This window comes from Dermacentor albipictus, chromosome 1, assembly GCF_038994185.2.
Source record: "Dermacentor albipictus isolate Rhodes 1998 colony chromosome 1, USDA_Dalb.pri_finalv2, whole genome shotgun sequence".
NCBI classification, from domain to species: Eukaryota; Metazoa; Arthropoda; class Arachnida; order Ixodida; family Ixodidae; genus Dermacentor; species Dermacentor albipictus.
The window spans coordinates 172,269,726-172,296,206 of NC_091821.1; the positions used below are offsets into that span (position 1 = coordinate 172,269,726).

The window sequence follows — 26,481 nt, forward strand, 5'->3', positions numbered from 1 at the left end:
AGTAATACAGTTATTGCTCATTTGAGTTAAATGAATGAAAAATATATGTGTGTGCAATCTCATATCGACAGAAAAACCACTTCATATTTGCACTGCCGGTCTACACACAACAGTTGTGAGTTGCTGCGTTTGCTGCTCGTTGCCTTGGAGATGAAAAGCGTAGCGTAGATACTGCGACTGCCATGGAGTGCTACCATGGGCCATCTCACCACCGAGATGTTCAACCTTTGGGTGGGGCCAGTGGTAGATTGCACCCTTTCGCCCCCTTGCCATCTTCCGCATCTAGCTGCCAGCGCTCTAGGGGAAGTGAAAGGAGAAAGCCACTCATCTGTTTGAATGACGGCTAACTTCGCTTGTGCAGAGGATTTGAAAAAGTTTTGCAGCAGGAGGCTCATTAGGTGGCCTAATTTAATAGTGATTCTATGATTAATAGCATTCTATGATTAGCATTAGCTAATAGCATTCTATGCTTAGTTAGAAAAGTGTTTCAGGGCCCCTTTAACTGCAGTATATTCTTGCTTGGTGTAGATGGCTAATGTGCGATAAGCTACATGATTGGGGTTTTATTACTCTGTTGTGGTGTGCCATGGAGTGTGCTGAGCGCCTTCGAGCGCAACAGCTCTGTCTATGGGCTTTCTGGAATGTGAGCAGTCAATCCTGCTCAACCGGTGAAACCACGCCGTGTTAACATATCCACTTAAGAACATTGCGAGGTCGTCATTGTGATTTATCTTTATGGAATGCGCACTGTTTCTGTGAAAAGCAGCACACTACTACAGGTGTTAACGACATGGGCTCATGACCAGCTGCAGGCTATGACAACTGCTGATCCCTATTGGGGGTATAAGTGAGATGACGTACCACGAGTGCAGCGTATCTCTGCAAGTAAAATGTTTACTTTGCTGTAGTCTTCTTATCTACATATTTAGCCAATGTCTTTTTATTAATAATGTGGAATATTCTTGTAAACAGCTCTGAAATGCTTGTGCTCAAAGTTACCGGACTTGGCAGTTTTTCATTTCTTTAATGTATTGCTTCAAATATAAAATTATCAGTTTTAATCTGCACCAAAATGAAAACTTAGCTGAAGCTTACTGCTCCTAAACATGGAATATTTCTGCCAGAAAAAAAAGAAATTGCTTTAATGCTTCTTGGAATATCCCAACCCTGTTCCCAGTGACCGTTCTATTTATATAATGGCTGCTTGTTGTTTCCTTATGATGCAGGCATTCCCCCAATGACAGTGTTTGAAAAAGATGGCTTGAAGTTAGATTTTGCCTTTGAGAAAGAGCCGTCAAGCCCACAGACAGCAGTGATTCACCTGACAGCCATCAATCTGTCATCCTGCCCCATGACCGATTTCCTGTTTCAGGCAGCTGTCCCAAAGGTGAGTGTAGAGCAAGCATCTCTGTTATTCTTACTCGTTGGGTTATGCATCAAGATTCAAGATAGCCTGTTGTTCTCAAGTTATTTTTTATGCAAGTGCTATTAGAAAATTTAAATGCCCACATTTTCAGTAGGTTCCATTGCCATGAGAACATATGTCTTAATGTATTTATAGCAGATGAAGCTTGGAACCTAATTTTATATTAAAGTTTGTATGAGCTGTCGACTGGAAAGTACAAAATCTAACAATATAGGCAACAATGTTACTAAATGGGTGGGCTTGATTCTTATGAAGTGCACTTGCTGCTGATTTCTTAGATTGTAACTGGTTAAACCAATGTGATGTTCCCTTATATCCCTTATATTCGCCCCAACACATAGAATGCTAGTGTTTCAACTGAAGTGTTCAGTAATTAGGAAAAGAAAAAGAAAAACGCTCTTGATTGTTGTGCGCACCCGTTTGCCGTGGCCCAAAAAAGCAAAGAAAGTCCTTTACAGTACTGCGCACCCAATTCTTTCGTACAGAAATACAACTTTCTCTCATTTGGAAAAATCAAAGGTTTACTCTTAATGCACTTAAGTTGCGATAAACAAAAAAAGTCACAGTTTCGCCCAAAATGTGAAGCATCAATTACGATAGCAAATTAGTAGGCAGCTATACGAAAAGTTAGGTAAGTAGTTTCATCAGCTGTATAAACTTGTAAACATTAGCTTACTAACTAAATTAACAAGCATGGTGGCACGCGCCCACAAGCATACATGAACATGTCACACTCGGCGACCGCAAAAACTCTTTATCAAAACACTGGAGTGAGGAATTGCGGTAGCAGGAGCAAGGGAATTGACCTTTGTGCGGCCTCTCACTTCAACGCGAACCAAGAGATGAGAACACTGTGCGGTGCACCTGGATGCATTGTCTCCATCGAAGATCACTTTCAAGATAGGGGCTATATGATAGGGGCTGCGCGGCCGCGCTGCATGTAGCAGCCGCCAGTGTAGACCACCTCTCCTGTTTGCACCATCCCGCACACAAATTTTGGAAACTCTGAACACCCATGATGTGGCCCCATTTTCGTCCGTCTCTGCACGTGTGATCGCTTTCCTTTTAATTGTGGCATCGGGAGGAACTCGGCATGTCTTCGCAGTTGGCACTCCCATGCTGATAGAGCAAATGCAGAAAATGGGAAGACCGGGAAGGCGGACGGTGCACTAACCCAAGCCAAAGAAAGCATTGCCTAAGCACACATACTACAGCACATGGAGGAAGCTACAGCAGCTAGGCTCGAAGCGCATACGAGGTGGCCATTTTTAAATGCCGATGGCGATATGGTAACGCACATTTAGGGTCGTGCTCGATTCTAACGCGCATGTAATTTTTGTATCTGTTTTATTAGAAAAAAAGGGCGCATTAGGTTCGAGTAAACATGGTAAATGCATGGTGTTATGTGAATAAAAGATAAGAAAAAAAGTTCAATTAAACGCGTAGACTTCTGACAGCATCTATGGAGCTGCTTACATATTCTGCATGGGGAACGGTATTGAGGAAAGAAGGGGCCCTAGCTTAAGTTTATGTTTTCACATGACCACTTGCAGTATCCAGTAGAATACAATATAAACTCGTGTAAGTGCCACACCCCCAACTTGGCAGCCAAAAATTTGTTAGAAAAAAAAAATTTCAAACGAAGAAGCAATCAAGTTCAGCGGCTTGATGCTGCGTGTGCACATCGGCAAATTTTTGCGTGCTGCGTACTTTCACATGGCGCTACTGGCGAGAGCTAGGGTTTGCACAAGATCCGGGGTGTGCGCAAGTCGCTGGCTGGGCCGGCACCATTTTACCAAAAGGTTCGGTCCCATGTAAGGGGCGCACCTTGTCAATATTGTAAAAAGTACATGAGTCTGTATGGTAGCTTGCAACCTGCAGCTATATAAATACAAGAATTGCTGTGCATAATATCTACAGAAAGCCTCAGCTTTCAGCTAATATACGGCAGGTTTTAATATAACCAAGTCTTTCTGTAAGGACAAAACCAACTGTATTTTCTTAGGGGCTACATCGGTAGAACACCGAACTGCTGCCCTGGAGGTAGCGGTTGTGAAATCAACTATCAGTCATGTAATGACATGCCAAACTTTAGGGAGCTAGGCAAAAAAAATCACTGTAGATTAGTATTTCAAAGGTATTTGTAATATACGAGAAGAAAGGGGGTTAACCGAGGGGCCCGATTTTTATTAGTCATATCATGAGAAGCCAACAAACACGGACACCAAGGACAACATAGGGGAAATTACTTGTGCTTAACAAATGTGTGTTCATGTTCAACATTTATTAAGCACAAGTAATTTCCCCTATGTTGTCCATGGTGTCAGTGTTTGTTGGATTCTCATGATATGAAAGGTATTTGTAGAATTTCCACATTTTATTGCCTTTTCAAGTTTTATCTTCCCTCTTCCTCTAACCATTGGCTTCATGACCAATCCCCTGTAGTAGACAAGTGCCGTGGTGTATAAAGAGCATGCTTGGCTTTAAGGAGAGATGTGGGTCGAAAAATCTTTTTTTTTTAATTATTCATTTTTATTTTGGTTGCAAAATTACGTTTCAACATTCTGTTTTCATGTGTAAAAAAAAGATTGAGGCAGTTCTCCAAGCACAAGAGTGCAAAAAATTACTCTAATGGAGGCATGATAGTTGTAGCGGCTTCATTTTTCCGTTCATGTTCAACTGAGCAGGCTTGCAACTGCAAGTTTTGCCCAGATGAGGAGCTTTCCTGGTGAAAGTACAAGTGAGCACTAGCCCTGGCTGAGCCAGCACCAGCTCATACGAAAACCATGCTTCCTACATTTAAGAGGCTGACAAATGAAAAGCTGTTGTCAGGGTGTCTACCGTCCGGGAAAACTCACGGGATTAGTGCTTCTAGCAAGGAAAATTAGCTGTAACTTTATTGAAAGGGAACGAAAGTCACATTGATGCTGGCTCGAGTAACAGAGAGGAATCGTAATGAATCGTCTTTGACACTGTGTCGTTGGCTGGAGGAGTTGCCTGTGTGCACTTGACCGATTTTTTGGACGGCCGATTTTTGCGACATGCCCAATAATTCGGGTGGCTTCACGACTCCACCACGTGCCCCATAAAGTCAATGTATAAGAACATATGAAATTTCTGACGCAACAACCCTTTGCTACTATCACTACTCTGTAAGCATATTAAAAAAAAAAAAGACCAGAATAAGCTCTATGTACTGCATAACTTTCATCCAGTTAGTTCTACCATTAATGAAAATGGATCTCTGAGGCTTGCCTTCCCTTGAAAGAAAGAATTATAGGGGCTCTGAGACACTTCTTGAGCGTGATAAGAAAACTTTTGATGATCTGTAGATGAGGCTCGTGTGAGCATGCGAGCACTACATGCAACACGGAATTTGCAATCATGTCAAAAACAGTAATAAAAAAAAAGCACTTGCTCTTTGCAATGTCATCAGCAGCTATGTAGCAAATGGGCTTAGCAGATATTAGTGGATTTCGTGGTAGCGTAAACATTCTCGGTAATATTATTATTGCTAATTTTGAGTTAAGTAAATGAAAAATACACATGTGTGATTTCAAAAAGACCAAAAATATATTTCGTCTTTGCATTTCTGGTCTATATGTGACGGTTGTGCGCAGCTGCATCTGCGGCGCGTGGCCTCGTGAGATCACACTGGCATGCTGTACAGCTTAGATACCGTGGCCACCACAGGATGTAGCAGCGAGCCCTCTCGCTGGTGAGACCAGAGTGTGCTAGAACCTTTTTTTGAGTAGTATAATGCCTGTCCACCTTAAGCATTTTGTGTTGCCAGTAGCAGCAACAGCACGGTTGCTAACTATTGCGAGTGCATCACGGTAAAGGGTGTCGGACGCTGGAGCATGGCCGATCTCGAACATTCATCAGATGTCTGACAAGGCCCGTGCTCCAGGCCAGTCATGGGTAGAGCTGTGATTTGCTAGACGTGTTTGGGGTGTCTACCAAGTTGACATTTCCAAATTCCAGAGTTTTCCCTGTTTTCCCTGAGTGCCTTTGTAAAATTCCCTGAGTGATGCAGAACTTTGTTTTATGTCAAGACAGGCTGACACCATGTCACTCGATGATGCTGTCACTCTTTAGTAAGCATGTGAAAATATAAAAAAAAGCCACTTAATCCAGTGTGAATAGTAAGGAGTAGTGCTTACTTTATTCAAAAAAACAGAAGGGAGGGGTTAGTAAAATTCACAGTGAATAAAATGTCTTCGAAAAGAATTGCAAATTGAAACCCATTGCAAATTGAGTCGAATGTTCTCAAATACGAATAAAAAAGAGATGCATACAGAAGCAAATATTTTTGAATTAGCTATTTCTATCAACTGATTGATAGCAAGCTCACCGGTATGAGGCCCCAACTTTGTCACTAATGAGATTCTCTCTCAACAGCTGTCAAGTCGACCTTAACCCTTTGACGGTTTTTGCCGTACATGTACGGCGGCGGTTTTCTGTCCTGCAAGGTCTTCGCCGTACCGGTACGGTTCTGACCCTCCGTTTGAAATTTCGCGCCATAATGACGATGCGTGCTAACCGGGAGGTGCTGCCACCTCTTAGCACTTACAAGATGCGTTTGAAATCGGCGCTACTTTCTTGGGGAGAACTGATTTCTTGAACAGAACTGATTGCTAGCTTCAGCGCGTCGCTCAGACTGCGGCAACGCCCCTTTGGCGGTTTCGGTTTCGCCACGTGATCGCAATGGAGGCGCGCGAAACGTCAATTTTTTTCTTTGTCGGCACTCTCTTGCAGGGTGGTGGAAGTTGATTTCTATCTTGATTGTCGCTGCTCTTAGCTCGTTTATCAGTGCCGTCGCGAGGTATTCTCGCTCTCAGTGGCAACGCGGTTTTGGGTCCGCCGCGTGATCGCAACGGAGGCGCGCGAAACGTCAATTTTTTTCTTTGTCGGCAGGCTCTCGCAGGGGCAGCGGAAGTTGATTTCTATCTTGATTGGCAATGCTCTTAGCTTGCTTGTCACCACCGCTCACGAGGTATTCTCGCTCTCTGCGGCAACGCGCTTACGCGAGAGGGTGCCTCAGACCTCTGCCCAAGGCAGCCGCACGCAGAGGTGTCGTGTGCACCAACACAACTCCTCGCTCCAAGAGAACAGACACGCATTTTAGGTGTGCAGATTGCGATAAGGCACTGTGCGTAGACCTGTGTTTCAAGGAGTACCACGCTCGGAAATACGTACTATTGAACATTTTGCAGTTCTGAGTGATGCCGACACCAAAATACTGTTCCAAATTATTTTTTACTATTTATTCCCGACTTTATACATCTTGTACATTCAAAATCCGCAATAAGGCAATTTGACCACCTGGGAAAGTTTTTTTCAAAATAATTCGACCCTCAAAGGGTTAACTGTCCCGAGACTCCTGACATACTCTCAGCCCGCACATGACACCTGAGTGTTGCGTTTCATTGCTTTATTTATTTTGGTTCATTTTGGTTTGGATGAGGGACACCTGCATTTCCGCATCAGCCAACACTTAGTTTTTTGAGCCCAAGCTCTTTCAAAGCAGCAGCGGCATGCTTCCTTTCCAGTTCATTCCTCAATGCGTAGGTCCTTTCTGTTCTCGTGTTCCTTCCACCGTGCGTTCGCTCCCGGACCATTTGAAGCATCCTCTTGGTCAGTTGTACAGACAACGTCCGATTTTTCGGACCCCCTACGGGTCGTGAAAATTCAGAAAAATCTGCAAGTTTGAAAAAATGAATGCAGTGTCTTTTACTGCCCTTAAGGGCTCAAATCGCCACAGGCACATCTGAAAAAGCTCTGAAGGCCTGCCAGTGCATTTATTAGGCATAGTGGTGCTCATACTATGACAGGAGACTGCGTGTGCACAAGTGTATAATTAAGGAATACATACTGTATCCCATGACAATTGCCCCTTCAATGCTTGTTAAGCTTCACCGCAATACTTCGCGTATGCTTCGCCGCGTAACGCTGATGCATTGAGGCGAAGCATATTTTTGGTAACAGCCATAATGCAACATGTCGTGCTTTCCGAGCTTCGAAGCCATTGACAAGAATTACAAAGGCTGAATCGGTGCCATTGCTAACAGCGGCGAATCACTAACAATAGCGAACGTCGAAGTAGCTAGGTTTAGCATTGTCGTGGTGGTGGCTAGGGCTGCCAGCCGATCTGCGTGCGATAGCGCCCGTTAGAGACGGCGAGATTATCAAAATGGTGGCGGTGGTGTCTTTGATTATTGCCGTTTCGGACCTGTGGTCACGGCAAAAAGTCCGGAAAGTCAAAGGGCGAAGGGTTCTTGCGTCAGAAATTTCATATGTTCTTATACATTGACTCTGAGGCACGTGGTGGTGTCTCGAAGCTGTCCGAATGATCGGGCATGTCCCAAAAATCGGGCTTCCAGAAAATCGGTAGTTGACTGTACACAGGCAACTCCTCCAGCCGACGACACGGTGTCAAAGACGATTTGTTAAGATTCCTCTGTTACTCGACCCAGCATTAGCGTAACTTTCGTTCCCTTTCAGTAAATTTACAGCTAGTTTTCCCTGAATATTTCCAGACTATTCAAAATCCCTGTGAATTCTCAGTTTTCCAAGTTGGTAGACAGCCTGGCATTCAAAAGTTTGCGACATCAACAGCGCCACTAAGGGCAGCATTTCGCACAACACGTGCAATACGGCGAGGCATGTGTCAGGCGGTGAATTGCCCAGATATTCTAGTTCACTTTAGCGAAGTGCTCTGACAACCGTGTGCTCTGATTGGTCTTTGTGGGTGTTTAGCTCCAGGCACACGGCGACTTGAGGCAGCCTGAGTGCCCATCTTGTGTCGAAAGAGCTGCACGCACCTGGAAGTGTTGTAAAGAATTGAAAACGAAAATGCCCAACTTTTGGGTCAGGCTTTGCCCCCTTGTCATTCCCCCTGTGCAGTGGCATATCAACTATATCTAGAGTGGGGGCCATAGTGCTAACAATCTGACCTGTCGCTTTCTCTCTGCATATATATATATATATATATATAATATATATTGCAAATTACTATTACAATAAATGAAATACCCTGGAAATGGTTCTGTAAGGTATATTTATATTTAATTGACAGGGACCTATTTATCAATCACACATGGTGAACCATGGGGGCCTGAAAAATGATCTGAATTTGCATTTATCTCTTGCAACTGTATGAAATCTCAAGATGATACAGGGACCAAAGGCAATGAGTGCCCTACAGTGATCCCGGATCCCGCCCTGTAGCAGCGGTATAGCACACATAAAAAATGCACATTTGCTACAAAGAATTTGAATAATTTACCAAAGAATCATACTTGCTGTTTAAGTTTACAGCATAAATGTATCGCTAGTTTAGGTAACAGTATTGTCAAAGTTATATGTAACGACGTACAATCAATGTAAATTGCTTGCAATATTCACACACAAAAAAAATATTGATTCACCATCCCGGCCCTGTCCAGCAAATCTGTTGCAAACCGCCACTACAACTGCTGAGGGGGGTATGCAGTGCTTCATTGCTCTATAACCCCCCACCCCCAATCAATTTCCACTAGATTTGATATCTATTGAGTTCACAGTTCTTTTAGGGCAACGGGATAAGTTCTTTGTTCGCAAAACACATTCATAAAGCTTTAAATAGCTTACTTGCGTAATTTACTACAAATGCCATAATTAGTCCCCTATCTTTGAAGTTTACCTACATATTGCCCAAACACGCCCTTTGTTTTTCCCAAAGATAACAAAATGTCTTGTTTAGTTCACCGAGGACATAGCTGAAACTAAGATGGAATGTGTTATTACACCTGAATACAGTCGCTGACCGTTTATTTGGACTTCACGGGGACTGCAGAAATGTCCAAATAAACAGGTGTCCGAAAAAGCAGATTAAGAAAAAAAAATTCTTTTTATTTCCACGCACTTATTCGGTCTTGGTAGTAGGCTTGAAGAAATCGTGAATGCGCCGTTGCATGCTGTTCCGTTTACACGCAATCAGATAAGCCTAAATCTCGGAGAGGGTCATACGGTCACTAGGTGGCTGAAAGCACAGTCACTGCTTGTACACACTCCGCATGCGACGGCAGCGTAGCACATGGTGCGTCATCTTCCGACTCGTCCGGCGCTGCAGCAGAAACCTGACGAATGATCTCGCCATCGTCGAGTTCTGCGCATGTCAGTACAGCAGTGTCAGCACCTGTGAAACTGTAAAATGAAACGGTGTCCGGAATCGCAGAGCAACCACTGCGCAGGTCTCGGCAGAACATTTTCAGCGTGAGTAGGGAGCATATCTGAAGGCGACAAATCCTAGGCCTCCCGGCACCCGCTTGCTGGCATTCCCCAGCGCAGTCTTTGCGGGCACTGTCGGCGCCATTAGACACGTTTCCGTATGCCGCGTTGGATCACCGCAACCTCGACACAGCACACAGAGCAAACACCACCATACCGTCACACCGACACCAGTCGCACAAACGAAAAACGTGGCCTACTCACAGCGTCGTGCACAAAGAAACAAATCAGCTGCTGGATTGTCTTGACTTGGCCTACTAAGCTGAGACTGGAACTGCTGTAGCCACTTTATCGAACCAGGCAAAAACAATGATGATGAGTGGTGATTTGCAGTAGCGCCACTTCTTGGGGCAGCAATGGCAGCAAGGAGGCTCCGTTAAACAAAAATGGCGTTCAGCAGGTCGAACCATGCACCGGTCAGAGTCGGTGCATAGTGCTCTCAATCGAGTTGGCTCAAGGAATATCCGAAAAATCAGACGAGAGGTTACAAGGTGTCCGAACTTTCGGCAGTTGTTATACATTATGGTCTATGGGGAGAATGGCGGTGCCGCGAAGCAGACCGAATAATCAACCATGTCCGAATTTTTGTAGTCCGAAAAATCAGTCGGCAACTGTATAGGCAAAGAAAATCGACGGCTCATTGATTATTTGCAACGCTTCTAACCGGACCAGAAACAAAAAAATTTTGTCGTACATTGCAGTTACTATGTCCTCTCTCCCCATTCCATAAAATGTAAACCTGTTGTAAGCTATAGCTATGTCGTGACACTGGGAAACATAGCTGATAGTGGCCATATCACGCACTCTAACACTTGAATAAGAAATTTTTTACAAAGGCTGTGTTTGATCCAGCCGCATTTAACTTCGCACAAAGAGTTTTCATAGTGTACCACTTATTTTCACTAAATTTGGTCTTGGCAGCTTTATAGTACATTGGCAAGTTGGGCTAGTTCGTGGAAGTTCATCTTGTAATACGGCGGTAACTGTGCTATAAACACACAGACAACAGAAGTAGAAATGGACGGGGCACGTGCAGTTTTTTTTTTTTTTTTAGTTCTGCTGGGGCAGTGGGCTTAATTCTTCCTCGCTTGTTAGACACACTCAACCACTGTGGAATGCTTGCATGCATAATTTATTGTGAAAGCCCCAATTAACCATCTATTTTGAACCTCACCTCCACATCACCCATTAACTTGTCCTTACAGTCACCAAACATCACGAAGCTGCCTCCTTTATAGTTCAGTGAGGACATCAGGTGAAACTAATATATCACACATGAAAAAGTAACAAGAAATAAAGATGAGGGTTCAATAATTATTTGTAACGCTTCTCAATATGCCAGAAAGGTTAAAACTATGCTACACATTGCACTTAAAATGCTGCCTATTCCTTCAAAGTATAAAATATCTGAAATGTAGGGTTCTCTTGGGATATTGAGAAACCTGGGTAATAGCAGCAGCGTGATACTTTCGAACACTTGCTTCCAATTTCTTTAACGCTGTATTTGATCAACATATATTTACCATTGCACATAAACTTAGCGTATTGCTTCCCTTATTTTCGCAAAATTTTACCACAGTTGTGGTAATTGTGCCAGCACAGCTGTCTAAATCTTACACCGCTTATAAACCAGACTAATAACGCTATGGACCACTTGCGTACGTATTCTGCTGGAAAATGCGCATTTTACCCACCCATTTGGAACATTGCCTACACCTTATGCGTACCATGCCCTTAACTTTCCCTAGATTTAACAAGATACCTTGTTTAGCTCACCAAGGACACCGGAGAAACAAACTATGAATTTCGTAATATCCCGCTCTGTCACGGCATATATGTTTGTGAACACGACTTATTTTTGCCATTACTGTGCAGTGGTTGCAAGGAATAGACAATGAACATTAAGCTTTGAGTAAATTGAACATTCTGCTTTTTTAAAGTACAGCCATTTCACTTCTGAGTGAAATTATCGCTTCACACGACCACTTTCATGAAGGCACTGCCGTTTTTGATGGGACATTTGAAATGGGGTGTTTCAGTAGTAATCGCAAAAGATTATTTCTTTCCCTGTTGTAATGCTTGTTCCCAATAATACCTGTGCATGTAATTCGAGCCGGGGATTCAGTATACTTAATGAGGAAATGTAGCATGACTGACTGTACTATAAATGGATATTCAATTATACTATCTCATTATGATGGTTCACTATAACATGCACAGAGTCATTAGACAGGTTTAGAATGTTTGGTGTCCCAAAGAAATAGCGTCAAAGCCATTGCGCATGCTCGAGATGCAAATTGTGTTTGGGTTTGGGTGGGGCACGCTATTTCATAGATTTCGCCAGAGCCCCAAAAGCTGCCTCAAAAGTTTACGTCAACAAACATGGCGGCACCCATTGAAGTGACTGCCCTAACCTAGCACCAAACTGGGCTCGATTCGTGGTGAGGCGTGAAGTTCACAAGCTAGGATATGTGACTGCTGGTATTGCTTTCTCTCAACTAACGTTCGTAATGATCGATCCATTAGACGCCGCTGATTCCGAAATCAATTGTCGATTTCATGGCTCGTAGGCCTAGCACGGCTTAACTTGGCTGGTGAAAGCACGTAAAGTTGGTTATTCAAAACTAAGTGCAACAAATTGCTTGCTCCTAATACAGTGAAAGCTCGTTAATTCGAATTCTGCAGGGATGCTACAAAAATTCCAATTATACAAAATTTGAAATAACAAGTCAGAAAAAAAATTGCTAGGTTAAGGCGTGTATATAGTCCGACGCAGTGTGAGCACGCGTACACACGCTACGTCACCTTGGTGCGAACAACGTCTACAGTTCGAAGCACTGGCGTAGCCAGTGTAACCGGACGCGGCCGACGCAGTCCGACGTGCTCGATGTCGAGATGGCTCTTGCTCCATCCGTGCGTTCGTCGCACTGACCCACAATAGATAGTGTGGAGAAAAAAAGTGCCCACGCCGCTTCATCGACGGTTGCAGACAGCCGATCAAAACGGCGCGCAGGTTGGGAATCGTTCTGCGCATGCTTCGAAGCGAGCAGCGCTCGCAGGTACACGGCGCGTGCATATAGAGGGGATGGCATTTTGGCTGGCACAGCACAAGCAGCGTAGTGTGACTGGCTGCAAGCGGCCTACACCGAAAACATCGGACTATAAACACGCCTTTGCGCCGTCGACGCTCGCTGCAAGAACAAGAGCGCTGCTCTAAAATTCACTTGTGAAACGCACCACAACCTGCTGCAACGTTGGTCTGCATTGTACTTTCGTAGTTGCACTGGCTGCATGGTGCTATAGGTAGCGTCCAAACACGTATTGAAGGAAGGCTTTCCTTTGTATAATGGCCACGAATCTCAAAGGCCATGCTTTTTTGGTACAGCGAGCGCCGATAACTGTCACCTCCGCCATTCTTTGGACATTACCTGGTGCCGCTTCTCGGCAGAACACCTCGTAGGGGAAGAGCATAGCCTCCAAGATGTAAAATGAAAAAAAAAAAGAAAAGAAAAAGAGAGAGAGAGAGAGAAAATGCATCGCCACGTCTGCATTTTTATCGTGAAGGTCTGGAGAGAAGGAGAGAACCGACCTGCAACAGAGGCGTTGGCATTGCTTGGCCTGCCACAAACGCGTCTCTCTCCAGTCGGGCCTAAACAAAGGGCTGCCAATGAATAGAGTAAAGCTGCACAGCCTGTGCGACGATGCTAGCATCGCCAACCTGCTCCGGTGCACTAGCACTCTGGATGCGTTACATGTGGCTCTCAATACATCGTTGGATGGACCGTGGCGGCTACTTCGAATTATGCGAAATTTCGTATTTACGATTTGTGGATTAATGATTTAGTGCTGTAGAATAACCTCTAGTTTTTAATTAAACACAAAAACATGAAAGTCAAGAGAGCTCTTATAAAATGGTATATTTTATTTTAATATTTAAAATATGTTTTCCTTGACACCCTAGCGGGCGCCGCAAGCGCAAGACACTATCCGCAAACGCAAAGCCCTATTCTAAAGCTCATCACTTCTGCGTGCCCCAACGCCAACACCTGCAAAGCTCTTTGGGGCCCCAAACTTTTGGGGCCCCTTTTCTAAAACTCTGTTCTCCCACCTTGACTTTTTATATATGGAATCTCCAGCTCCTTGGGATAAAATTATGTAAATTTCAGACATTTATGGACAGTCGATCGTAATTTGTGGCTGAAGCTATTTAACGAAAATACATGAAAGAATGATGGTTTAGCAACTGTCTGCAACACTTGAATTTAAAGAAGGAAAGTGAAAATTTCACTACACATTGCGCTTAAAATTTTCTATTTTCATGTAATTTCATGTCCTTATCTTGTGCGTAATTTTAGGAGTCTCGGAAACATCTAGGTTAGCAGCAGTATGACACCTTGAAACGCTTCAATGAGTAACGTTCTACAAAGGCTGCAATGAACTTACACAGAATTAATATATATCACTCGTCACTTGGAAATTTTTTTTCGTCCGTTGAATAAATATAAACACTGTGCCCCGCGTATTTTACCTAGGATGCTGGGAGAAACAACCGAATGCCGTTTATAACGCATAAAAATTAGGATAAAGTGACCAGTCAGTTGCTGTTTTCAGAGTACATAAGCAACCTACACAGTGCAAATTTTCGGTACACATCACCAAAAAGTGGCCCTCTTTTTTTTTAAATATAAAATGAGTGCTTTGTTTGCTCCTGCTGGGAAAAAAGTAATATTGTAGATCTTATTTAAAAACAGCCTGAAAATGAAATCGTCAGTCAGAAGTGACACATGTCTTTATGAAAAAATCAAGTCAGTGTCTATTGGTATTGAAATGACTCTGTCATTTAGACCAAGGTCATTTTCATGAGCATATCTACGATAAATTGTGATTACACAGTGAAATTCAGCAGTTATCCCTTTAGGAGGTTTGACTAGATTTCTGATGGTGATAAGATACTGAGACCACAACGCTGCAATGGGCAGAAATTAAATAGTTCCAGTATTTGACAATCCAGCGACTTCAAGCCGTAAGGCTCACCAGTCATTGGGCATGGCTGATTATAATACTTTATCCAGACCTTCCTCCTCACCTGCAGATTAATTGTAACAAGCTGATTATATTTTAGAATACAGATATAGCAGTCCCAAAAAACTGGGCATGATGCAAGCTGACAGTTTGCTATGGTGAGAACTGCCCAGTGCCAGGCATTATCTGCAGTGCGAGCGGGTATGGTGAATCTTGCACGTTGTCCGCTACGGGGCATCCCGAGAAGGCACAAAAGACAATTCTCGCTATCAAAGCAGGGGATGCATAGTAAAGAAAAGCATTACTTATGTGGCCACCTTACTAAGAAAGAAAATTTAGCTTCCGCTGTAGTTTTAATGAACTGTCCAGCGTGCAGCTGAAAGTGCCCGCTTTCAAGAGGGGGGGGGCAAATGTGCCCTCTTGACCCCCCCCCTCGGTAGATATGCCTATGCCCCTGTGTAACTTCCAGCATGCTATAGGAGCCTAAAGGAAAGAGAAAGCCGTGCATTGGTGCGATAACTACCTCTAACTCCGCTTACGTTTGAAGGAATAAAAAAGTTCTTGCAGCCTGAGATTCGCGAGGTGAAGATACATTACAGTTTAGATTTAACAATACTGCCATCGCACGACATCCACACTTGGGTAGTCTTCGCGGAAAGACCTACTCTGGTAATGGTCCTTTATTGGGGCTAAAAGTATCAATAAACAAACAATTAACACCAGCGCTGTCCGATTTGTGGGTCCATGCTAAATGAGTTTCATTCATTTACAATTCACAGTGCAAGTCTGTGGCGACACAATGCATGTCTGTATAGGCTGGTTTTATTCTGCGCTGTGTCCATCTCTACCTTATTCTGAGTAAAAATGTGGAACGAGCACTTCATCGAGTGCGAGGTGCACCATGGTCTTGCATCCAGGCGAGCTTCTGGGTTAGCGTTGCGATCAATATTCATTCATTGAAGTGAACTGGAAGTTACCCATTTTCTCTAGAGCAGAACAAAAACTAGAAATCAAAATATTTCATTCTAACGCCTATGTCCAAGAAGCTATGCCAAGAAACTAGCAGGTGATGAGAGACTGAGGCAAAGAACTTAGAAGCGCAGGTCAGTATAGTTGTGCTTCAGGGATTCCAACAGTGCTGTGTCCCTTATGTAGAGAAGTGTTCATGTGATAATGCTGTCATTGCTCTGCCTTAGCATAATGCTAATGCACTATTGTGTGCGGCTGTTGAAGAACCAATCAAGTAGTATGTGTACTGCCAGTGTGTGCAGTGTCTTTGATGCCAGTGTTGTTAAGGATGAACATATTTTTAACAGACATTCCAGCTGCAGATGCTTCCACCAGATGGCTCTGTGGTACAACCAAACAGTTCTGGATGCGTAAGACAAACCATCAAGGTGACAAGTCCTCACAAAGTAAGCACCTTCTTTTTTTTTTTTATTCTTGTTAAAGTTACTGTTACAGCTCAGACCACTTATAACGTAACTGCTTATAATGATGGTCTGCATATAATGCGGTCTTTTCTGGCTCCCGTTTATCTTCCCGTAGAACTCAGTGCATGAGCAGACAGCTTATAATGCAGCTGCACGAGACGAAATAGGAGTTATAATGTGATTGCCATGAAATCTCGCAGACAAGCACAGCAGCAAGTGCACTTCTCAACTAGGTGCGCTGGCCAAGGGGAGAGCTGCGAGAGCGATGCAGTGGAGGAGGAGATGCTTATCAAGCAAACATAAGGAACTGAGAAGAAAATAAATGCTGCAGCAGCATGCTTAAGCTCAGCGGGTGCGCAGTGGTTGCTAGGCGATGGAAGCCATTTGCTACGGCCACTTGTCTGTGGCGTGTGGTCTGCACCGAACCCATGTGCATTGTCGCTCTTTTGCTCTGTGCAAAAAGTAAATGCGCTTGCCGACTAGATTTTTTCAGGCACGGACGAGATTGCGAAAGTGTATGCATTATTGGACAGGCAGGAAAACCAAATTTCGGTGGTAAAATCAAGATGTTTATTGCAACTCAAGCACCGTAGAAAAATAGGTCAAGGCCGCATGTGTGTTTTCTGTTTGCCCGTTGCCATGCACGTTGTTGCCATGTGCATATATCACATGTTGGTCCTTCGCGACGCTGTGATTTTAAACTTCGTTCTGCAAATTCATCAGTTGGAAACGTTGTCCATGCATGCTTTTGCCATTCCTACCAGTGCACGCACTTTTTGCTATTACGCATTCATCGTATTTGCTGGTTGATCACCTGCAAACACTGCATCACATGCGCTGCAGTCATGTGCACATGGCAGTCTGTGCACATGATTTTGTGCCAGATCAACATGTATTCGTCTACAGGCATGAACACGTATCAAGGTCAAACTTTGATAACCCCCGCCACGTAGGCCTAACCAGCGTCATCTTGTCGGGAGTCGGCAACCGAAATTATGCTTTGGTGCAGAGTGAATAACGAAATGCTTTGCAGCAACTGTGTGGCACCATGAAAATGGAGGAACTGCATCGTCAATGAAAGTGAGGGCACATCTCGATCATATGCTTCGATTCCTGGACACATGCGGCTGCTTTGTCTAGGTGCTTGACATGTGCACATCCTTTGAAAAATGTTTTCATTAAAATACAGTACCCTTATACTACTGTGGAAATTCACAACTGTGCGACTTACGTTATAAATGGTCTATGCTGTAATTGAAATGTTTTTTTTGCATGCATGCAATGTTGTTCATGTATTTTACTTCATCTTCAACACTCGGGTAAAACTGTTAGTATTACGTTATTGCTAAACCTTCATATGGCTTTTATGAGTTGTACTCATCATGAAGCAACAAATTCTACCTGTGGCGGAGAGCTTAATCACTCTTTACATTAATGCAGTTGCATATTACAGCTGACTCATATTATTTTTGCCTTGCAGGGACATACAAAATCATTTTGAATTATCCTAGGAAGTCCTAGATTTGCTTACTGTAAAAAGTCGCACTTCTGCTCGAAAGGCAAAGCTTGTAAAGCAAGGCTCATAGTTTTATGGGCATTTTAAATTTCTGTAAACATTCACTTACAGAAACTGACAGATTTTCTGGACCTTGCGGGGAAGGAAAAATAGTCCGAAAAATGAGTCTGAAAAATTCATGCAGCAAACATCTTTTTTAATTATAAAAATTTGTAAAGCTTGGAATTACTTTAAGAAAATCTCTAATAATGCCTTGCCTCATTCTACGCTTGGAGATGATCAGATTTGCTTTGATTTGCGCAAGAGTGACGTCTCCATATACAGTCGTCAAGAGCGTCACCGTGTTGACAACCTCCGTTAGCGCCATGGAGATCCAAGAAACGAGCCACATTTAGTTGCACCATTTGGCTTTGGCGAAGACACAGGAGCTGGCACTGAGCACACAAATGTGAAGCCAAACAAACACACAAAGATGCATTGTCTGCAAGACACACTTGCTCTGAGGACACACCACATGCAGAATGGCAACCAAAACTTGAAAAAAAAAAATGAAAAGGATTCTGCACCTAGTGATTATAGTACTAGTGCTAACTGAAAGAAAGAAAGGAAAAAAGAAATGTCTTTTGGAGAGTTTTGTCAGCCAAAAAAAGAGCGGGCATGGCATCCAAGACTGCAGGATAACGCACACCATAGAGTTTCTCACTATAACACCTAGAGGGAAATCTGGTCCCACCGTTTATGGGAGTTTCTTAAGGAGCACCATGCCGTCATGGGAATGACGAATATGTGTCTGCGAGGCTCGTGTTTGCTGGTGTTGTAAGAGGCTTCGTCTAGAACGTAGATATGGTTACACAAATAATGCGCTCTTAAAGTAACAGGGTGTCTACCAACCGGGAATTCTCAGGGATATTGAGTAGTCAGGAAAAACTCAGGGAAAACTCGGGGAATTTGTGCCTCTATCAGGAAAAATTATCTAATTTTACTGAAAGGAAACGAAAGTTGCGGTAATGCTGGCTCGAGTAACAGAGAGGAATAGTAACGAATTGTCTTTGACGCCGCGTCGTCAGCTGGAGGAGTTGCCAGAGTACAGCTAACGAGCGACTTTCCAGAAAAGCAAGAACAAACGACAAACTGTTTAACCCTTTGAGGGTCGAATTATATTGAAAAAAACTTTCCCAGGTGGTCAAATTACTTTATTGCAAATCTTGAATGTACAAAACGTATAAAGTCGGGAATAAATAGTAAAAAATAATTAGGAGCAGTATTTTGGTGTCGGCATCACTCAGAACTGCAAAATGTTCAATAGTATTTCCGAGCGTGGTACTTCTTGAAACACGGGTCTACGCACAGCGCCTTATCACAGTCTACACACCTAAAATGCGTGTCTGTTCTCTTGGAGCGAGGTGTTGTGTTGGCGCGCACATGACATCTCTGCGTGTGGCTGCCTTGGGTAGAGGTCTGAGGCACCCTCTCGCATAAGCGTGTTGCTGCGGAGAGCGAGAACACCTCGTGAGCAGTGGTGATAAACAAGCTAAGAGCAGTGCCAATCAAGATAGAAATCAACTTCCGCCGTCCCTGCGAGAGCGTGCCGACAAAGAGAAAAAGCACGTTTCGCGCGTCTCCGTTGCGATCACGCGGCGGAACCGAAACCGTGAACGCGCATTGCCACTGAGAGCAAGAATACCTCGTGAACGGCGCTGATAAGCAAGCTAAGAGCAGCGCCAATCATGATAGAAATAAACTTCCACCGCCCTGCAAGAGAGTGCTGACAAAGAAAAAAATGACGTTTCGGGCGCCTCCGTTGCGATCATGCGGCGAAACTTAAACCGCCAAAGGGGCGTTGCCGTAGTCTGAGCGACGCGCTGAAGCTAGCAATCAGCTTTGTTTATCTCCCCAAGAAGGTAGCACCAATTTCAAACGCATCTTGTAAGTGCTAAGAGGTGGCAGCACCTCCCGGTGAGCAAGCATCGTCATTATGGCGCGAAATTTCAAACGGAGAGTCGGAACCGTACCCGTACGGCAAAGACCTTGCGGGACAGAAAACAGCCGCCGTACATGTACGGCAAAAACCTTCAAATGGTTAAAAGCGAGTGCGAATCTTGTTGTGTGTCCTCCAACTTTAGCGGCCCGCTGATACTTTTTACGTATAATATAATCGTACATGCAATAACAAGTTCTCGTAGTTAAACAAAACATGTTTTTGAGCTAAAACAGCTTTTTATGTGCTGTTTTAGTAGAAAATGAAACATTGTGACAGACGGAATGGTGCTTGCCTGGCTCTCCGAGAACGATGCCAATCCGAAGTCACAATATACTGGCATTCCCATGCATACCACAGCGCAGCAGCGCCAGATTTCTCTCTAGATAATATAGTGAGAAACTCAATGGCGCATGCTCTCTATTAATAACCTGCACCTCCCAATCTTGGAGGCTATAAAACGGGCTAGTGGAAGCCAAGCTCGGCCAAGCCAGTGGAATATTCAACATGGGGAACTCCAAGATCAGGTAGCATGGCTCGGAACGAACGATTTGTCAGGAAAATAGAATTTTGTGGCCTAAGTTCATCTGATAGGTTGTTCGTGCAAATGCTTTACCTCTGTGGGAACCCTGATGGCGCATTTATTAAGTCCGGAATATCCATCGAGTCCAAATTTTTGGAGTCCGAAAAATCCATCGGCGACTGTACTAACTTGCATGGGGCTGCATACCCAGAGACACACTTGAACAAAGTTCAGTCTATGATTGTTAGCACTCACTATCGCAATGCAGGGGTGATGAGTGCCAGCAGAAGGGAATGCACACGCTCCTCCCAAAGCAAACGTTCTGTGCTCACATTCCCTTCCCCATTTCAACTGTGCTGTCTCTCCAAAACTCAGCTGATCACACGACCTCCAACACTTCGGCACGAAAAGGCCGCGCACATAAAATCACCAGCCTTCTCTGCTTGCTCTTGCATGCTCGCCCTTTGGATGGGCAAGTGCAGCAGGCCATGCATGTGATATGGAACACATGATTATAAGCGCAACACAGTGCACAGGCAGGTTAATGCTTACCCAACAGTGAGACGCAAGCAGTCACATCGTTCGTATGGCATCTACTAAGGGCACAACAATTGCACTTGTCGGCACTTCAGTTTCACTTTTCTGTGTGAAATCGGCCAGTATTCATTATGCTATAATAATTGACAGCGTCAACCTTTTGCATTTCTGGAAACCGTTAAGGGCTCCTCGGATGGCGCACTTCAACTGTTTATTGGGTTTAATTGCTTGGTTCTTTTGTTAAAAATTTATTTACTCTTATTTGCATATTTGTTTATTACTACATTGAGTCACTTTTAAATGTGGTAAAAGCAATCCACAGGAAATAGTTTAGTTGTTTTCCCTACTTTTAAGGGAAATGCCATTTCATGAAACGCCCTGAATGTTTTTTTTTTTTTTTTCTCTGAACATTTCACAAGTTTTGCCAATTATCAAGTCTATTGAGATGGCCATTGGCTGTTACTGAATCAAGGCTATTGCTAATCATTATAAGATATGTTATTGATGTCCTGACTGGTTGATGTGCATGCCAATGTGCATGCTGTTCCTGGAGTTATTTGATGAGCGCAGGAAAAGCACTTTCATTAGTCTGTGTTGCCTTCATTTGCTTCACTGTAAGGTTTGCTTGACTGCATAGTACATCCCTGTCATGCTGCCTTATAGAACCCTTTGAGGATGCGAATCAGAATATCCTACAGCATCAATGGTGCTCAAGTCCTGGAGCAGGCTGAAGTGAACAACTTCCCAGCCTCTGTATGGCAGTGAAAGGTAAGCATCGTATTTTTCTCATTGAAACGACGACTACATAAGTGCTTCCTTTCTTTAAATCCCTGTCCTGTTCACACTTATTCAATATGACGCCTTACCAACTTGCCCAGTTGACGATCCTTTTGCTTTGCTGGCGGTCATCGCATGTGGGCAGTAAGTAAAAGCAGAACTTAAACAGTAAAAATGAACAAACTGCCTACACCCACCCGTTCTACAAGTATTTTCTGGTTGTTTTGCCATTTCTTCAAGCACATGGCTATGGTTACTCTATGTAGTGTCAGGCAATATTGTAATTATAGGGATGTCCTTTTCTCTTTTTTTATGACCTACAGAAAGGTACGCTCTTGTATTCATAGTCTTACATGTGTGTAAATATGGTATAGGCATGCACCAGTTGCCCTTGCAGGGGTTAACATTGATGCCTGTACTATCATATTTCTGTGATGTCATATGTTTCAGCTCTTGTAAATGCAAGCCACATTCTTCTTGGATCCAACTTGCATCCCATGTCTCTTTGAACCAGTGCAGAACTGTCTGATAACAGGCTGGATAAATGAACAGGCAGCTCACTAAAATAGTCTCCTTTCACAAGGAGACCAGCATATTTAAAATTTAGTGTGTAGAATGGTACGCCCACACTAGCGACAAAAACGCGCGCAACACGCCGCACGCGTCTGCTGCGCGGGCGCTTGCCGCGTGCGGGCAAGTCCACAGTCGCGTTTTACAGCACGTGGCAGCGGCCCGTGGAGTCCCGCATTGTCTCGTTCCATTCGATACTTCTCGTGACAACGCGCTCTCCGTTCTGCCCATTTCATCTTCCATTGGAAGTGTCTGTGTTTTTTTTTTTTTTTTTTTAGCCACTGCCGGCCACGCTCAGGCATGTCGGATACGGACGAGGAGCTACTGGTGACTGTGAACACTATAATACTTGTTTGTTCTTTACTTGTGCGACGCCGACGTGCCAGAAAGCGGACGAGAAAGTTTTGGGTGCGGTACAGGGACACTGAGGGCCAGGCGCACGCTCTGCTTCCCTGCCTTCACCAATTACTCACCTGTCATGCCAAACTGCTGTCCATAATGTGCCAGCGGTTGGCGCACAGCTCCTTGTCCAACGCTCGATTTATCATAGAGGCACGCATATCCACGAACGGTTTCCAAAAACGCCTCCATTGCGAGGCGAATTCTTCGTCGACGCCTCAGTGGCGGTGTGGTAAGGCTTAACTAAAACAGCCCCCTTGACTGGAAATGGCCTCTGAGATTTTACGGCACGCGTGTCACTGTTAAGTCTCAGAGCCCATAGATTATGATTCTTTGCTTATGCGACAGGTGGCGCCACAACAGCGTGGCTCATAAAGCGGCTCGCTTCTGATTGGTGGTCGTTTTGCGTCTGCCGCGAAAAATGGGTCTCGCACCCATTCGCGCGTTTGCCGCGCGTTGCTGCCGCTTTTCGTGAATCTTGCCGCGCGCGACAGCACCGCATGCCGCGCGCGTTGTGTCGCGTGCATTTTTGTCGCTAGTGTGGACGTACCAGAATGCTAGGAAAGACTTGTGCTAAGAACGAATGGTATGAATTGCACTGAGTTATGAAGCTGGTGTAGCCTTATTCACTAATTGTGGCCCGTAATAAAAGTGTATAAAAATCTCATTTCTCTATTCAGTATAGTAGATAGGACTAATGGACATTAGGGCCACTCATGTTGGAATGTGCCAATAATGTCATTGTCACACTGGCTCATGTCTCGCATGGCTATGGCAGTCATAGAGTTTCCTACAAACATTACTAGGGAAAATTCTGGTGCACGTGTCTATGGGAGCTGCAAGTATTGCAGTTGAGCCAACATGGAAATGATCAGTAGTACACGGATTTGAGTCCCTCTGTTTGAGATGCCTCTGTGACATTCCAAATTATAATTATTAATGAAATATTGCGGTATAAATGCGGCAATTTGTAATAATTATTCATGTGTGCAGAAACTGCCTTCATGTGTGTAAGAAGTATGGTTTCTTGGAAATTTAGAAAGATAAAGCATAATAAATAGCCACTACAAGGATGTCTGAAGCCATGAGCACAAAGGTATACAAATCTATGTATGTACTACTAATCATTCCCATGTTAGCTGAACAACCACAGCACCAGAGTTGTTTATAATAACGTGGGTGAAACTGTGATGGCAGCCACATGTAATAGCTGCAGAATTAGTGTGGGCATCTTGCTTGGATCATTGTGGCTGGTGTCAGCAATTATTTCTGGTGCATTTCAAGAGGGCCGTTATTCTTTGCTTTGCTTTCCCATGTGACTAATACATTGACTTTTCTTTGTCCCCATTGGTAAACAGCATGCAGAGTGAAAAATGACTAATTTTTAAAGGAGAAGAAAAAAAAATTCCAAGGCCCATTCACCAAGTGGCATGAAAAAGAATCCCGCCTGTTTTCGTGATACACATTGTGCTGCCGATGGCAGGCTGCACGCGTTTCCAGCTAATGTGGCCATAGTTAAAGTGTGCATGCTTAGAAAGGATTTCAAATTACAAAGATACCTGACAGGTTTCATTTGTAGTTTGTATGGATGTTAACGGCAGATATTCTTAGCCTTAGTGGTATCAACTTGGGTGGGTAGAATTTGAATAACAGAATGGTTGACTTATTCTTATCTTTTACAGGTTCTTTGTCGCACCACTTCACTCCTGAGAACTTTCAGGTCATGGCGCTGGTGAGCAAGGTGGCTGCTGAGTTCTATCACTGAGCCTCATGCTTAAAAGTGAAAAACTGAAAAGGATAGACGGCTTTGAGAGATGGTGGACGTCTGCATGTAAAAGGACTTGGTGGAGAGGAAGGGAATTGAAAAGGAAAAAAGCTATGAGAACTGCTATACAAGTCAGCAGAGGAGCCAAGTGCCATTCTTCCATTCCCCTATCTCACATCCAACGCTCCTCATTCCCTTCCTTTTCCAGAGCATCCAAGTAACCTTGCAGCTTTTGTAGGTGCGACCAACATCTTAGTCATTGTTTCCTTCACCTCTCCCCAAAAGGAGGTGCTGCACTGGGCAACCTGACTTCGTTAAAAGTGTGTTGCACTGTGCAACGGTGACTCCACATGTTGGATCACTCTAATGATATGCCCCTTTTTTGTTGTTACAGAACATGTTTAGGCATGCTACAAATGCTGTGTGAAACATGAAATATGACCGACATTTTTTTTCCCTTATCACTTTCACCCTTGTGTTTTGCTCTTCATGTTTTTCTTCTTTTGTGCACTTTGCTCAAGCATTTAGATTTTGAGATGCCATGCTGGCAGTTTTTTTTTTCTCTCTCTCTCTCTCTCTATAAGAGGCCAGCAGGTAGAACAGGCCAAGGTGCTCTGGGTGTGCATAGCCATTCCATCCACAGGACATATGGGGGACAGGAATGACTGAGCTGTTTTAAGTCCCTTGTGTCCTTACCAGATTATTATTTTTTTTGTCTTTGTCTTTTGCTTACTGGAACTGTGAGACGTAGGACACCAGTGCTTACGGATGTATAAAGAATGTGTACCCGTGAGCACTCACCATTGCAGGATGTTTTAGAAAGAGGGAATTATGTGGAGCTACCTACACATAAGTTTGTTGCCTGCATCACCTTTTGCCAAAGGCTGTCGGAGTCGGGGATGCTTCACATATTAGCCGAGTGAATGTTTATGGCAGGGAACAGCAGTGGCGAACACAGTCTTTGCAAACTTTTATTTTAGGGATGATAATGTAAATAGCCTGTGTTTTCATGCATCTTCTTCTTTTTTTTTTTTTCGAGTGTAGTGCAGCGCTATAATCTGTCCAGAGAGAATTTATACACACTTACAATATATATATATATTGGTGAGTGCTAAGATGTAAGAGAAAGAAGGTTGAGAGGAACCTGAAGAGTGATGTATCAGAAGGTGTTGCGAACGAGCCCACTGTAACCAAGTGTTCCATACTGGAAAAAGATAAGTGCCGTTATTCAATATTTCAGAGCCGTGCAATGGTATCTGGGGTTTTCTGGAAATGTGCAGTTTGGTTCCTCTGTTTAGAGCAAATAATTGTGTGCAAGATATTTCAGTGTTTGCAATTGCTCTGTAGGAGTCTAGGCATTACACAATTTTTGTAAAAAGGAAATTGGTCGCATATATACATGTTGAGTTTCACTGATGTGACACTTTCTCTGCTTGCGATAATTGAGCGAACGTGGCTTGTTTTTTTTTAGTTGGACTGTGTGAGGGTTTATGGAATAGTTGTTGTTTAGGAGTGCTTGTTTAACTTAAAAAAATAATAAAATAATGAACATTTTTACATGCTGGTGTGGTATGGTTGTGTGCTTTTCTTTCATTCCCTTACTCAACAAGCCACAAGTGTAAAAGAAATTAGAAAACATCCTTTCTTGATTGTTTGTTGTGGTTATGACTCTTCATTCTCATTACTGTGTATGATTAGCCACAATGTTTCCAATAAGCATTGGAAAATTCAAAATTCCATAGTCTAGTAAAGTGGCCTAGTATATAGCAGACAAGGGGTAGTGGGGTGTAAATGCAATACAAGTTCAAAAATTGGTTCAGCGCACTGAGTAATCACCTTGGCTTTGTTTAATAGCTTTCTGGCCACGGAATTCTATTACAGGTATTGTATGCTCATAAGCCTTGGGCAGCTTTTGGTGCTAATTCAAGTGTGCACAAAAGTTGTGTCATTACAGAGGTTGGGTATGTGTACTTCTCTAGAGGCACTGCTTGTATACTGTAGCAATAGAATGTTGCATGAGATGTGAAAGAACTCAAGTACGTAGTGCCTTTTGCGAAGATCGTACTGCTAATTGACTCTAGAGCTGTTTCCTACTCTAATAAAAGATGCCTTCTATAGTACGATAATGCTGGACAAGGCACTAACCATGGCTTTCATTTAGCCAGGTTAACTGTGTTGCTTGTTGGTATCTAAGCATGTTAGCATATCTGTCCATACAGCTCAGTTCTGAAATAAGCTCAGGGCAGCAGCAAATTATCAAATTA

The 26,481-nt window shown here is 43.6% G+C and overlaps 1 protein-coding gene across 5 annotated transcripts in view; it reads left to right on the forward strand.

Moving 5' to 3' along the window:
- The window catches only part of AP-1gamma (adaptor protein complex 1, gamma subunit), a 233,201-nt gene extending 207,427 nt beyond the window's left edge, over positions 1-25,774 (forward strand). For all 5 annotated transcript variants that reach the window (XM_065436802.1, XM_065436803.1, XM_065436806.1 and 2 more), the window contains exons 17-20: positions 1,227-1,387; positions 16,036-16,134; positions 21,370-21,474; positions 24,135-25,774. In XM_065436802.1, the coding sequence (XP_065292874.1) occupies positions 1,227-1,387; positions 16,036-16,134; positions 21,370-21,471 (362 nt within the window). In that variant the 3' untranslated portion in view covers positions 21,472-21,474; positions 24,135-25,774. The remainder of the gene's footprint in view (positions 1-1,226; positions 1,388-16,035; positions 16,135-21,369; positions 21,475-24,134) is intronic.
- The last annotated feature ends 707 nt before the right edge of the window (positions 25,775-26,481 follow it).